We start from the raw sequence: 15,667 nt of genomic DNA on the forward strand, positions 1-15,667 counted from the left end.
CCGCGCTCTCCCCCTCCTCCTGCTCCGGGCAGCAGCGGCCTCCCCCCGGGTGCGCGCGCATCCAGCCCCCTCCCCAGCCGGCGCTGCGCTTCTTCCGTAACCGAGCCCTTGGAATCCCGGAGACCCGCCCCGCCCGCAGCGCGGCGCGCGGGGGACGCGCGCAAGCATCATAGAGCGGGCGCGCGCAGAGCGTCCCTCCTGCCCGGGGCGTGGCCCCGGCCGCACCTCTTCGGTCCTCCAAGCACTCTGGGCCGCCATCTTGTCTCCGCCTCCTCGAGGACACGCCCCCAACCGTACCCGCTCCTCCCCGGCCGCGCCCTTCCGGTCCCCGCTTAGGCCCCAAGGGGCGAGCAGAGCAGCGAAGGATGATTGGGTTCTGAGTTTCATGGGGGTGGGGGGATGGAATGGCAGTGTCACTGTGGTTACTTGTTTCAAATAGGGTTCACTTCCCCCTTATGCGATTTTTATCTACATTTACTCCCAACTAGTGAACAAAGTATATCTCATTTTCTATTTCCTAATTCGGCTATTCATTTAGTTGGCTAATAGATGCCCGCTTTGATAACTCTATAAACAACCCTGGTCGCTTAGTGGGTTAAGCTATGAACTGCTAACTGCAAGGTCGCTATGAGTGGGACCAGACTGGATGGCAAAGGCCACCCAGCCCAGTCGAGATGTGGAAGAAATGCCTACTGATTCACTTCCCTAAGAAATCCTATACAGGGTCGCTATGGGTTGGAATCGACTCCACGGCACTGAACAACAACAATAACAAATCTTTAAGTAATGCACTTGGGTAGTACACAGTTTGCTCTCTGATACCCACCCAGCAGCAGCATGGATAAAAGTCCTGGGGTTTGGCTTCCATTTCTACACCAAGGTTAGGAGTCCGGGGATGCTGCAGCAGGCTGAAAGGTTGGTGGTTCAAGCCCACCCAGCAATATCTAAGAAGCTAGGCCTAAGTATTTATCTTGAAAACTCTGTTCTATACTGGACACATGGGGTCGACCTGAGTCAGAATTGTTAACTGCCGTTAAGTCGCTTCCGACTCATAGAGACCCTATATAGGGTTGCCGAGGAGCAGATGGTGAGCTTGAACCATCAACTTAGCGTTTCACAAACTGACCTTGCGCAGTCGCCACACCCCAAGGCAAATAACAATACCCTCACCAAGGTTGGCCTCGCTTCTCAGATTAAAGAAACGCATCACTGTCCTCCAAGGTCTGCCTTCCGAGCCCTAACGCTAGAGTAACACTCGGAATTGACTACTCCTTACAGAACTTTCAAAGAATGGAAGTATTTCCTCTAGTCATACTGTATTTACTTAGTCTAGATTTTGCTTAGAATGACCAGAATCTTTAAAACCATCTCTAAGTGCCAGATTTCTGAAGCCCTTTCTTAATTCATCTTCCTTTTCTAATACAAGAAAGAAAAAGCTTTATACTTGGTCAGCACTCATATTGAAAGACGTATTTTACTCATTGTCCTTAGCCTTTGAGACTCTGTCTGGGATTCACTTGAGTCACCTAACTCCTAATTCAAGTGTGATTTTTAAGGTAATGACAGACCGATGAAGGAAATTGAAGACACATTACGTATATGTTCTTTAACATTTACAGAAAGATGCTATAGAAATTCAAGATGATATATTATGAAATGCTTGGAAGACTAAAGAAAGTAAAGCACATTTTATTGGAATGATAACATTCTATCTTCGGTTTCTTTGTATACAGAACCTAAAAGTGGAGAACTTAGTTTAACGCATACAAATTTTGATTCATAGAAAATATATTCTGTTTGCCTTCCCAGTATGTGCAGCCAAACCCTAAATGATACATCTCTGACTCTGACCTCAAACAACAACAACAAACCAAATTCATTGCTTTTAAATGGATTGCTACTCAAGGCACTCTCATGTGTGCAGATTACAACTGCACTCCACAGGGTGTTTCACTGGTTGTGATCTTCCAGAAATAATCAGGCGTGTCTTCCAAGGTGCCGTTGAGTGTGTTTGAATATCCAACCTGTAGAGCATTTAACCATTGTGCCTTGCAGGGATTCTTAAACTTGGACTTCTCAATATCCTTGGTATGAGGTAGACTGGTAAAGCTTCCTTCATATGTAAGGACCAAACTGATTTTACTTGATTTTGCCTACCTAGAGACTGCTTGACTATAGTCAGGCTCAGGAAAGCATTTTAAATAGACAAGGCCTTAGTTTTTAGTTCCCTCCAGAGACAAGGTTAATCTCCATTCTGTACATTAGCCTGAACACGTACTCTAGCTCCAAGAAAATGATATATGTATAAATAGCCAGGCAGCTCAAGGTCAGAGGCCAGATGTTTTCCTTTACCCTAGCCTAAGAACAAAGACCACCAGTCCTGACCAATTAAACTGTAACATCTTATAGTTTGCCAATTGTTAACCAATCCAAAGATTGTAAAGCTGAGAAACCTGAGCTGTTTGAAAATTCTATAAAAACCCTGCAGACAATGAATTCAGGGCTCGTTCCCTATTCCGATGCATCGGATAAGGTTAGAGACCTGGCTCGAGCTTGATTAAACTTCCCTTATGTATTTGCATCGGTACACGGCTCCTGGGTGGTCTTTGGGGACCCTGAATTCTGGGCATAACACATAAAATCCATGTAGAAATGTATCCAGAGATAACCCGTGCGCTCGCTCCTCTCTTCCCCTTTCCACCATTTTTCTGTGCCTCCATCATGGTGCGCATGAACGTCTTGGCCATCGATCTTAAGAGCATCAATAATGCCGAGAAGAGAGGTAAACGCCGGATTCTCATCCGGCCATGTTCCAACGTCATTGTTCGGTTCCTGACCGTGATGATGAAGCATGGTTACATTGGTGAATTTGAAATCATTGATAATCACAGAACTGGAAAAATAGTTGTGAACCTCTCTGGCAGGTTAAACAAGGGTGGCATAATCAGCCCTCGGTTTGATGTGCAGCTGAAAGACCTAGAAAAGTGGCAGAATAATCTGCTCGCATCCTGTAAATTTGGTTTCATTGTACTGACAACCTCAGCTGGCATCATGGACCACGAGGAAGCAAGACGAAAACACACAGGAGGGAAAATCCTGGGATTCTTCTTCTGTATGTAATACATACAAATAAAATTCCTCAATGGAAAAGAAAAGAAAAGAAAAGTATGCAGAAAAGCCTTAGAAATTCAAGCCGAGTACTCTGGAAAGAGTTTATTACTGGAGTCTTGTATTTGTGAGTCAGCTCTGGAGTACTGATAGAAAAATTACAGAGCACCAGTAACTAAATCCTAAGGAACACCTATATTTAAGGCTCACATGTATGGATAAAAGTCGGAAAGTAAAAGAGTGGGCTCTGATGTTTTTGGTAATTATGGTTAAAGGATAAAGATGAGCACACACACAAAAAGTCTCAATAGAAAGGGAAGTGGTATCATTTTGTACATTTTTACCTTTCCAAGGCTGTATATCAAATGATTTAATGAATGTGGATGCATGCATAAAAGAATAAATCAATATGAATCAATTTGACTTCTACAACCAGAATCCATTTGCTAAATCCCAGTAGATATTGTTTAGTGTTCCCTCTCTTTAGAAAAATCTTATCTAGCATTTCAAACAGTGTTTTTAGCCACTGGTAATTTTTTTCTGCTGTGATACCATAGAGCAAATTACCGTCCTCCCCACCCGCCCCCCAAAATAACACTTACTTATTCTCCGAATAAAAGGAGAACACATCCAATTAAGGAAAGGAGACTGAATTCATGTGGGGACTAGATTGAAACTCTGTTGTTGTTGTTGTTGTTGTTGTTGTTGTTGTTGTTATTGTTAAGGGATATCTAATCAGTTCTGACTTATGGGGACCCTGTGTAAGGTTTCTGAGGAGCAGCTGATAGGTTTGAACTGCTAACTTTGTGGTTCACAGTCCAATGCTGATCCTACAGCACAACGCCCTAGAAGTACTGAAAATAGTATGTCTAAATAGTTAAGAGGCAGACTCCTGTTGTCTTCTACAACACTAGCCAAATTTAAAACATTCCCTATTGCTTAGGAAATGCATATTCCCAGAGAAGCCTCTCAACACTGTTGTCTCAAGCAATAAGGCTGTGAGCAAATCTCTCCATATTATCTAACATTGAAAAAAATCTTGGCTAGTTTTATCTGATAGAAATAGTGAAAGAGCTACCCAGCAAGAGAGGATTATCAGTATGTCTGAAATCCATCCCATTAAGCAAACAATAGAGATTTATAGTGTCTCTATAAGGAGCCCCTGTTGTGTAATAGATTAAGAGGTGGGCTACTAACCACAAGGTCAGCAGTTCAAATCTACCAGCCACTGCTCAGGAGAAGGATGAGGCTTTCGACTCCAGTAAAAATTTACAGCCTCAGAAACCCTACACAGGGTCACTATGAGTTGGAACCCACTCAGTGGCACACAGCCACCACTACCATTGGGTTTCTCTAAGTCAGAATCAACTCACCAGCAATGGGTTTTGAGATCCCCGTCTAGGAACGCTAGTTAAGCAATGAGGTGCTGCCTGCTAACCAAGCAGCTCAGCAGTCAGAACCCACCAGCTGCTCCATGTGAGAAAACTGTGGCAGTCTACTTCCATAAAGATTTACCGCCTGAAACATTTCTAATCTGTCCACTAGGGTCACTATGAGTCTGAGTCAATGGCAGCTGGTTTGGTGTTTGGCTCTCTGTCTCCTCGGTATATAAGCGGGCACGGAAACATCAACTGCCACCTTTGGAAGACTCTCCACTCTTTAAAATATATTTTCCTTGATTGTCTACGAGGTAAAGGTGGGTGAAGCCATCAAAGAAAAAATAGCATTCAAGAAAAAGAGACGTTAAAAAAAAAAAAAAGAAAAGAAAAAGAGACAATGTGAACTTATACTAAAGAAACCAGAACAAATTCAGGGTATGAAACTTCAAATAACTTTAGGGATATAAGGCCTGGTGTGGGGAGCTGCATTTTTTATTCACAAATCCATAATTGGACTCTTTGCATGGGGTAAAACAGTCAATAGAAAAAGAATTTAAAAATTGAAACTCCTCCTTAATCTTTCCCAATGAGCATATTTGCATCATTTTCCCTCTCTTAGAAAGTCCAAACAGTACAAGGGGGCTTCAAAAAATGGGAAAAATGGAATTAAAAGATAATGGAAGCCATCCACGAACTTTCTGTACACCGCCCCCATATGGTTAGAATTTATTTTGACATTAAACAAGAGTGGGGGCAGTGATAGTGTGCCATGGAGTCGGTTCCGACTCATAGCGACCCTGTACAGGGTTTCCGAGGCTGCAAATCTTTACAGGAACAGAAAGCCTCATCTTTCTCCCGCAGAGCAGCTGATGGTTTTGAACTGCTGGCCGTGAGATTAGCAGCCCGATTCGTAATCACTAAGCTATCAGGGCTCCTTAAGCAGGAGTAGGGCACAGTGAAAAAAGAAAATATTTTCCAGCTCTAATTAGCAGGTTTGATGATTCACCGAGTTGGCTCAACTACTCTTCATTTAATTCCCAACTCAAATGAAATGCTGCATGTCGGCAGGCCAAGGGACACTTTCATGTACCTGCAGTATAAATACTTTTTATATTATTATTACCTTCCACTTGGCATGACTACAAAGGAATCATGCACTACATAGCAGAAACTAAAAAGAGAAGAGTTAATTACATGAAAAGGCAAGAAAAAACAAGAAGAGGTCAGTTTTAAGTTAATGGAAATTATTTCAGAAGATGAGCTTGGCATTTTGAGTGTTTCTGCTGGGTGATATATTATTGCTGCTACTTAACTGCTGTTACTAAGTGCTGTCCAGTCGGTTCTGACTCAGAGCTAACTTGTATAGGGTTTCTGAGGAGTGATTGGTGGGTTTGGACTACTGACCTTGCAATTAGCAGTTCACTGCTTATTGTACAGCACCACACCAGAACTCCAAGTTGTTATATTGTTGTTGAGTGTTGTTGAATCCACTCTGGCTCATAGGGATCCTGTATAGGGTTTCTGAGAGTGGCTGGTGGGTCTGAACTGCTGACCTTGCGGTTAGCAGTCCAGTGCCACATCAGGACTCCACTTGTTACATTGCTGTCATTGTTAAGTGCTGTGGAGTCAGTTCCAATTCATAGTATAGTCAATTCTGAAGCTTTTTAAAATCTTCACAGTAGCAGAAAGCCTTATATTTTTTTCCCGCAGAGTGGCTGGTGGCCTCCAGCTATAGACCTTGAGGTTCGCAGTCCATAAGTAAATATTTGGGATTAAGAGATGGAGAGAGTACTAGTACGGTGCTGTACAATAAGCACTGGACTGTGAACCACAAGTCAGTGATTCAAAGCCACCAGCTGCTTCTTGTAAGCCCTATACAGGGTTGCTCTAAATTGGAACAGACTCAGTGGCACTTAGCAACAACAACAAAGGGATGAAGAGACGCTGATTTGGTGGTGGTGGCGGTGGTGGTGGTGGGTGCCAGCAAGTTGCTTCTCACTCACAGTGGCTCCATTGAACTGAGTGGAACTAACTGCCTCATAGTGTTTTCCAGGCTGTAATCTGTATAGAAGCAGATCGCCAGGTCTTTTTCCTGTGGATCCACTAAGTGAGTTGGAATTACCAAGATCAGTAGTTGCCCTACCAGGTCTTCTTCCTATTTAATTTAGTTCCTTAAGAGTAAAGTACACAGGACACCCATACTAAATTGAAAAAAACAAGATATCCTTGTCGGTTACCAGTGGGGATGGAGTGGGGAGGTTTGGGGGAGGTAGAGGGAGGCGACAGTAGAGCACAGAGTAGGAGCAGACACATCATAGTTTGGGTGTTGGGGAGGGCAGTACACAAGAAGATGGAGAGGATGGAAGACCAAAGTAGATAGGGGAATACTGGCACCGGTTTGCATGGGCTAAATGGGACGGAGGTAAATAGTGACGCTTGCTCAACCTTGGAACAACAGGGCTCTGTGATACAGGAATCTAGGCATAGTTTGAAGAGGGGAAATAATACTAAGATGCTTGACTGTCTTACGTATATTGGTTTCCCTTGCCTACTATTGTAAAATTGTAACTTGAGTTGGATAGAAAACAATGTCAGGAAACATGATTACAGAAAGCTTGTAAGCCCATGTTCAGCCAATAACTGACTGGAATACCTAAAATGGATTCTAGAACTTGCCCAGTGAAATAGGCCTCCTGCGGAGACTTTGCAGTGTATAGGACCTTAGGTGGAATCCTGAGCCCCATCCAGAACCTTTTGAGGTGGGACATTCCCACTAGAAAGGACAAGCAGACCAGCCTTGGAACAGCTAGAGCAACAGAAGATATATCTTCAAAGAAAGATCATCAGAAAAAACCCAAAGCAAAAATGGCAGTATGACTGGCTACTACAAGAATATGCAAGTTGTTCGCTGGGAAGCCATCAAGGCAAGCTATCAAATTCCTCCAGAATAAACCCCCCTAAAGACTGAAATTCAAAGGGAACACATGAACAGGCACGTAAGCTTGCTGGCGACCACATTGGTGTACTGGTGAGTGGAAGGGGGGGAAAGGCAGCAATGAAGAAATGGGCTGAGTTCAACCACATTCCACAGACTCTCATTGACCTGGAAATAAGAGAGAGAAGAGGAAGGGTTGGTCCAAAGTGTGGTGAGACTTGGGGACACCTGAGCCCATGGGCAAGGAAATAGCCACAGAGGGCTATAGCTGAGAGTGAAGCATCCCTCTGATATGAAGTGAGGGGAGATACACAAGAACACCCAAAGTTGCAGATAGTAATAGTACCCATTTGACCTAGCCTCGATAGCTTGATAATCAGAACTCGACTAGAGGAAGATTAAAAAAAAAAAAAAAAGAACAAAACAATTGATAAAATGAGGGCAAATTGCTACAATTTGATGAACTTGACCTATACTCATGGAGGTAGTAACTCTAAATACCAACAGAGAGGGAAGGAGTCTTCACATCAAGTATCAATGCTACCCCCTCTGTACACAGGGTATATAGGGACGGGCAACTTAGACACTGGCTACCTAAAATGAGGGGATGATAAAGGTACAAAGTGACTGACTTACAAGGTTTCAAGGGGGAGTTTAGTTTAATAGTGTGGAGGGAAAAGAGTCCCCACAGAATAGTTTTCATCTTGTCTAGACGGGTCTGGTTAAAAGAGATGGGGATAAGATTCTCATGATTCAATAGTGAATAATTGTTATCATGACTAAATATAACTGTCACAATTGTAAAAAATTGTAGAAGTTTTGTAAAAAACAAACAAACAGGGGAATAGTTAAACTTACAGTCCAGAAACAAAGGACCCTAAGACCATCAAGAGAGAAAAGCACAAGTGGAATGCAGGACCCTATCCAGAGAAACAACGACACCAGAGATAGAGGCAGAGATGGGGAGCAGCTGAGGACTCTAGACTCATGGGAAAAGGACTGAGAAATGGTGGCCAGGATGCAGACTTAAGAATGTACCCTTTGGTAATGTAAACTATTATATATACCTGAGTGTTTAAAAGGAGAAAAAAAAAAAAAGAGCTAAAGTGAATAGAGGGAAATACTGTTGTCTGATTGTACATGGAGGGGATTATAATCATTGTGATCAAACAAGGTGTATGATTTGTTAAATGTAAAACTGATGATCTGCTCTGTAAACTTTCACTCAATTTATAATAAAAACATTAAAAAAGAAAAAAAGAATAAAATGTACAATGCTACCCGGTAGAAAAAATACAAATGAAAAGTTTCAGAACTCTAAAATACCACTTGTATTAGTTCTCTAGTGCTGCTATTAAAGGAAATACCACAGGATGACTTTAACAAAGAGAAATTTATTGTCTCGTAGTTTGGAGGCTAGAAGTTCAAATCCAGGGCGCCAGCTCCAGGGGAAGGCTCCCTTCATCTCCATGTGTCTTGGCAGCTCTCGTCCACTGAGTCTAAGAGGTTCTCAGCGTAGGGACCCTGGGTCCCAAGGACAGGCTCCACTCCCAGCTCTTCTTTCTTGGTGATAGTCAGGTCCCTCTGATCTCTACCCACTTGTTTTACCTCTTTTATATCTCAAAAGAGATGAACTCAAGATACTACTTAATCCTAACCCGTAGATTGTATCTTGTCTCATTAACATAACCTTCTCTACTTCTTTCTCATTAACATCATTTTTTGTTGTTGTTAAGTGCTGTCGAGTCAGTTCCAACCCATATTGACCCTGTATAGAGTTTCAAAGGAGTGGCTGGTGAGCTTGAACCACCAACCCTGTGGTTCAAATGGACTTTGCAGTCCAGTGCATTAACCCACAGTGTTGCATTGGACCACAAAGTGGAGGACAATTACACAATCCTGAGAATCATGGCCTAGCCCAATTGACACATACTTTAAAGGGACACATTTCAATCCATAATATCTCACCCAAATTCATGTACTTGCCACATGTTTAACCACTTCACATGGTAAATCATGACTTTAAACTCCAATTCTGCCAAATACCAGAATGCTAGATACAGGATCCATCAGAAATGAAGACACACTATGGCTGCACTTCACAAGATGGGGCAGAACGGTCACAATAAATCCGGAATAGACTTCCTCAAGAGCTTCTCTTTCCCTACCCTACCCCGTCCTCTCATCCCTTCCTCTTGCCTGTCAGTGGCCTGGGGAAAGAAAAGAACATTTCTTGTAGGTGACAGAGTAGGACCAGAACCCAAGTCTCAGGGTTTCAAGTTTAGAGATCTTTCTGTGTAACGATTTTCAAGCCACCCTCTTCTCTCTGGTTTGTTTGCCCTGGAGAAGCGTCGATGACTCAGTGCCTAAGCTCTCACTTGCTAACCGAAAGGTCAGTGGTTGGAACCCAGTTGCTGCTTTGCTGGAGAAAAGTTCTGGTGATCAGCTCTGATAGAGATTACAGCCTCATCACTCTAGGGGGCCTTTCCACTCATCCTATAGGGTAGCTATGAGTCAGAGTTGACTCAACAGCACGCAACAACAATTTGCTGTAAACCTCAAATTAGAAAAACTGTTTCCACCCACACCTGCACACAAGGCCTGTTTCATTTGACTAATTCCTATTTACTCTTCAGTCTCTTCTTAGACATCACTTGATCTAAGGACCCTTTTCTGGTTCCTCCTACATTCTCTTCTCCCCCACACTCCGTTGTAGACTCCCCTGGTGTCTCTGTTCTACACTACTATTGGATATTCCCCTCCATCCAATTACTGTGCTCTATTTTACCGAGTTATTCACCTTTCTTCCCCTACCAGCCTACAAGCTGTTTCTTATAGTCACCATTGCATCCCCAGAGCCTATTACTGGGTCTGGTACATAGGAAGAGTTCATTAAATATCTGTTGAGTAAGTGAATTAATATAGTGTTGGAAGTGTACACTATCAAAATAATGACCAGCATATTTTCTTCTCAATGGAAGTTCATTAGCACATGAATTATATAAGCGTATCAATAGATCTAGTCTTACAAAATTTGGACTGGTTTCTATGCTCCAAGAGCTATTTAACAATAAATTTGACTCAATATTAATTTAAAATCGTAACTTAAATTCATTTTACAAGCATGTTTGCGTATAAGACAGTTCATAATATTTTCTTTTGAATAGCCTCATCTAAACTCTTTGAAAGTAACTTTAACTGTTTATAAATGATTTAAAATATTTTGAGGATTCTATATCTATCATAAAAGATCTAATCACAAATGAAACCCTCTTTTAAATCCTGAATTTACATATTTATCTTTGTTTAGGTTTCTGTTTCTTTTACTTCAGGCAACTTGATTCCTTATAATATTCTGAAATGATCGTTTCACATATACACACATCTATGTCAATGTCTTTTTATTTACTTTGGAATCTTATCCAAAATTATTCTCATAGAATTTAACTGAACTCTAATTTACACCTAACATGTGCTGTTTTCAGTGTGTTTTGAAAACATACCAGTGAGTTCTTGATTTGATCTAACGATCCCAGCCAGTAGGTGCAAACAGAAGTAAGGTAGAAGTTGTTCTGCAAAAGCTTCTACCTCCCTATTGAAAAGAAAAGTCATCTGAATAGCACTGACCACCCTCTCTGCCTGGAGTCCAGGCGTGGCGCTGGGGGCTAAAACGCTGGACTGCAAAATCGATTTGAACCACAAGGTTGGCAGTTCAAGCTCACCAGCTGCTCCTTAGAAACCCTATACAGGGTCGCTATGGGTTGAAACCAACTTGACAGCACTTAACAACAACCCTCTCCCTAGCCTTGCTTTCAACAGGAACCTGGTTTCTGGACTTGCAACAGTTACTTGCAACTCTGGAGTAAAGAGCACAAAGATCAAAGGCCGATACCCTAAGAGCAGAGCTGGAAGATGGAGTGTCTGGATAGCATTACTGAGGAGCAGAACCAAGTCCTGCCACCCTCTACCTCCAGAATTCTTGTATGGGAAACGGAACCATTTTGGATGAAGCCATTGGGTTTTTTGGATACCTGCATTCTTTACTGATGAGCAGTTCCTTCCCTTGATGAAACCTGTAAATCCTGCTGGAAACCAGTCAACTCCCGATCGGCACTGTCCCATTCCTTGTCCCTACCTTTTTCTCATTGCTAATTTGATATTCTAAGGAGCCAGAGTGCTCCTTAGAAGCCAGGATTGTGAAACTTCATCTCTCATACTTCAGACATACTATCAGAAGGGACTAGTCTCTGGAGAAGGACATCACGATTGGTAAAGTGGAGGAAGGTCAGAGAAAAGGAGGAAGACCCCCAACAAGATGGACCTGGCACCGAGGCAGCAGCGAAAGGCTCGAGCATAACAATTGTCAGGATGGTGCAGAACTGGGCAGAGTTCTGATCCATTGCGCATAGGGCCGCTCTAAGTCGGAACCGACTCGACAGCACCTAACAACAATTTAGTATTGATCTTGTCTCCATCACGAGAAGTTAATGTCATATGCCATCTTCATATCCATAGAAGTAACGACCTAACACTCAGGCTCCTGTCTTGGCTCCTGTCTTCTACTCCTTGAAGCACGTGGTGTGATGCTGTAGGATAAGCATTGGGCAGCTAACTGCAAGGTCGGTTGTTCAAAGCCATGCCTTGTAACCTTATGCAGGGTTGCTATGAGTCAGAAGTGACGCGATGGCACTTAACAACAGACCTGTAGCACTAACAGCCTGTCCTTAATGGACTTCCAGATCTATTATTTTGATTAAAAAAAAAACCAATATATTTTTCAATTTTAATGTGACTTGTTTGTTGATACCGTCACTCACAACCTCAGGATATTAAGGATGTTGTTGTTGTTGCTAAGTGCCATGGAGTCTGTTCCAACTCATAGTGACCCTGTATAGGGTTTCCAAGGAGGGGCTGGTGGGTTTGAAACTCAGAACTTGCTGCTCAAACTGACCTTGAGGTTAAGGATAATGACCACTTTTTCCTGAGTGCCTGTTTCACATTACCCTTGGGTTGGCACATCACATGCATAATATCTAATCATCACTAAACCAGGCAAAGTCTATATTATTATCTCCAGTTTACAGATGAGACAACTAAGGTTAAGTTCCCCATCAAAGTTTACCCGGCAGGTAAATAATAAAGCAAGGGTTACATGTAGGTCCATTTGATTTCAAGACTTGAGCTCTTTCCGTTACACTTTGTGGTAAAATGCAAGTTTAACTTTTATTTATATATAACTTTAATTTTTGCGCATGCTAGCCAATTATTCCCCAGGTGGACTTTATGAATACTTTGGACAGCATTGTGGATTCTACTGCCTGCCATTCACTGAATGGATATTTTTAGTTTGTCCATCTTCATCCCCAAAGGAGCCCTGGAGTGTTTACTCATTGGGCTGCTAACCACAAGTTCAAACACAGGGTTGCTGTGAGTCAGAACTAACTGAACATCACACAGCAGTAGCAGTAGCAACCTTCCTTCCCCTCACCCACCTACCCGTCACCACTGAGCTGATTCTGACTCCTAGAGACCCTGTATAGAATTTCCAAGGTTGTACATCATTATGGGAGCAGACTGTCTCATCATTTTCGATAGGAGCAGCTGGTTGATTTGAACTTCCGACCTTGTAGTTAGCAGTCCAGTGCACCACCGGGGTCCTTTTACCTTGCACAGGTTCTTAGTATATTATATTGAATGACACGCTAGGTTTGGTTTTTTTTTTTAAGCTAATCTGAGTTTCTCCGACTCCTCTTAGCTGTAACTCCAAGCTGAGAGAAATTTTACACACGGCGTGAAAGCCCTGTGTTTTGCACACTATTCACTTTACAAGTCTGATAGCTTGGTGTGGGAAGGAGGAACATGCTGGTTGAAGAAGGTAGGAGGTGTCTAGAAAATTAGAGTTTCTGTAGGCTTTGTGTCCAAGAGTCAAATGTTAGAGTAGCAGCCTCAGTGTTCTGAAGAGAAAGCAAACTTGTTCTCCTGTTGAATAGCGGGCCCTCATTGTACTCCCTAACTCATCTCCTCCATCTACAGCAGTATATCAGGGTGTACCTCTTCTAATAAGGAGCTCTGGTAGCATAGTGGTTACGAATCGGGCTGTGAACCTCAATGTCAGCAGTTCGAAACTACCAGCTGTTCCGCAGGAGAAAGATGAGGCTTTCTGCTCCCATAAAGATTTACAGCCTTGGAAACCCTGTTCAGGGTCACTATGGGTCAGAACCAACTCGACGGCATTTAACACCTCTTCCAATATAGGAGTCCCTGGATGATACACATGATCAAACACTGGACTACAAGCTAAAGGTTGATGCTTCAAGCCTATCCAGAGGTACCTCAGAAGAGATCTGGGGATCTGATTCAGAAAGGTCACAGCCTTGAAAACCCAATGGAGCACTTCTCCGTACACATGGGGTTACCATGAGTCAGAACCAACTAACAACAATTATTTTAATATAATACTTTCAGGACAATAGTTGTTGTTGTTGTTGTCAAGTGCCGTCGAGTCAAATTCGACTCATAGCGACCCTGTATAGGGTTTCCAAGGAGCAGCTGGTGAGCTTGAACTGCCAATCTTGCAGTTCAAATGGCTTTGCAGTCTGGGGCATTAACAATAGAAATGCATGAAAAAGTAAATCAATTTCTTTAAAAGACATATAAACACAGAAATGTTTACAAACACTCCTAAACATGCAACTTTTCTATTTTAAGTAAAAACGAGGAAGATATATTATGGAGCCTAGTAACAGTAAAAAGAAGTTAGGATTCTAACTTTTCTTTTGAGCATCTAAATTTAGGTTAAACATAAATAATTGTTCAATTGCATACATTTTTTTTGCAACTATGGTGGATTTCCTATTACTCACCACAGCTTCTAGAACACTGTAATTAACTCATCCTGAACTGGGCCTCAAAAATTATTTAGCAAGGCCTTAGACTAAGGACTTAAACAAAGTTGCTGCAAAAGACCTCTTGAAAGTGTTCAAGAGCCAAGATATGAGTTTAAGGCCTAGGGTGTGCCCCACCCACGCCGTGGTATTTTCAATAACCTCATATGCATGTGAAAGTTGAACAGTGAATAAGGAAGACCGTAGAAGAATTGATGCAATTGAGTTATGTGTTGGAGGAGAATATTGCAAGTACCCTGTCGGACTGCTAATCTCACGGTCAGCAGTGTGAAACTACCAGCAGTTTCGCAGGAGAAAGATTAGGCTTTCTGCTCCCATAAAGATTACAGCTTTGGAAACCCTGTACAGGGTCGCTATGAGTCAGAACCGACTCCACAGCACACCACCATCACAATGAACTGTCAGCAAAACAAACTTTGTGTTGGAAAAAGTACAGCCAGAATGCTTCTTAGAAGCCAGGATGGTGAGACTTTGTCTCTCATACTTTGGACATGTTATCAGGAGGGGTCAGTCCCTGGAGAAAGACATCATCTTTGGTAAGGTGTGATGGTGGTGGTTATGGGCCATGGAGTCGATTCCAACTCATAGTGACCCTGTATAGCATTTCCGAGGCTGTAAATCTTTACAGGAGCAGAAAGCCTTATCTTTGTCCCACAGAGCCACTGGTTGTTTCGAACTGCTTACCTTGAGGTTAGCAGCCCAACTCGTAACCACTCTGCTACCAGAGATCCTTCAAGTAACTATGTTGTTGTTGTTAACTGCCATCAAGTCAATTCTGACTCATAGCAACCCTGTATAGGGTCCCCAAGGAAGGACTGGTGAGGTTTGAAGTACCAACCTTGTAGTTCAAACCAACCTTGTGGTCCAGTGCTTATCCTACAGTGCCACACCAGGACTCCAAGGTGGATTATGAGCTGGGCTGCTAACCCTAAGGTCAGCAATTCAAATCTACCAGTTGCTCTATGGGAGAAAGATGAGACATTCCAAGTAGAGAGCTAGCTGGGTCACATGGAGTCTTATGGGCTAATGTGTCAGACTGCAAAGTTGTTCGAACTGCAAAGTTAATGGTTTAAGCTCACCAGCTGCTCCTTGGAAACCCTCTACAGGGTCACTATGGGTTGGATTCGACTCCATGGCACTTAACAACAACAGTAATATTGGCAATTCTATTTCTTACCTTCTGAGAAAGTGCCATACTGTTTTCCACAGTGGTTTCACCAGTGGTGTAGGAGGATCCCACACTCTTCATACTCTCTTCAGCATTTGTTGTTTTCTGTTTTTTTGAACTTTGCTACTAATGCTGGGGTAAGATAATATCTCCTTGTGTTTTGTTTGCATTT

The 15,667-nt window shown here is 42.6% G+C and overlaps 2 protein-coding genes across 2 annotated transcripts in view; one reads left to right on the forward strand and one right to left on the reverse strand.

Annotated features, from left to right (window-relative positions):
• Window positions 1-387, reverse strand: part of MBD2 (methyl-CpG binding domain protein 2) — a 75,003-nt gene extending 74,616 nt beyond the window's left edge. Inside the window, exon 1 of the mRNA XM_006837562.1 lies at window positions 102-387. Coding sequence (XP_006837625.1) covers window positions 102-387 — 286 coding nt within the window. The remainder of the gene's footprint in view (window positions 1-101) is intronic.
• A 2,331-nt stretch (window positions 388-2,718) lies between these two features.
• Window positions 2,719-3,120, forward strand: LOC102823788 (40S ribosomal protein S15a-like). Its single transcript, XM_006837563.1, has one exon. The coding sequence runs from the start codon at window positions 2,722-2,724 to the stop codon at window positions 3,118-3,120; it is 399 nt and encodes a 132-aa protein (XP_006837626.1). The 5' UTR covers window positions 2,719-2,721.
• The last annotated feature ends 12,547 nt before the right edge of the window (window positions 3,121-15,667 follow it).

The sequence above is a fragment of the Chrysochloris asiatica genome, unplaced genomic scaffold (assembly GCF_000296735.1).
Source record: "Chrysochloris asiatica unplaced genomic scaffold, ChrAsi1.0 scaffold00021, whole genome shotgun sequence".
Lineage (NCBI taxonomy): Eukaryota > Metazoa > Chordata > Mammalia > Afrosoricida > Chrysochloridae > Chrysochloris > Chrysochloris asiatica.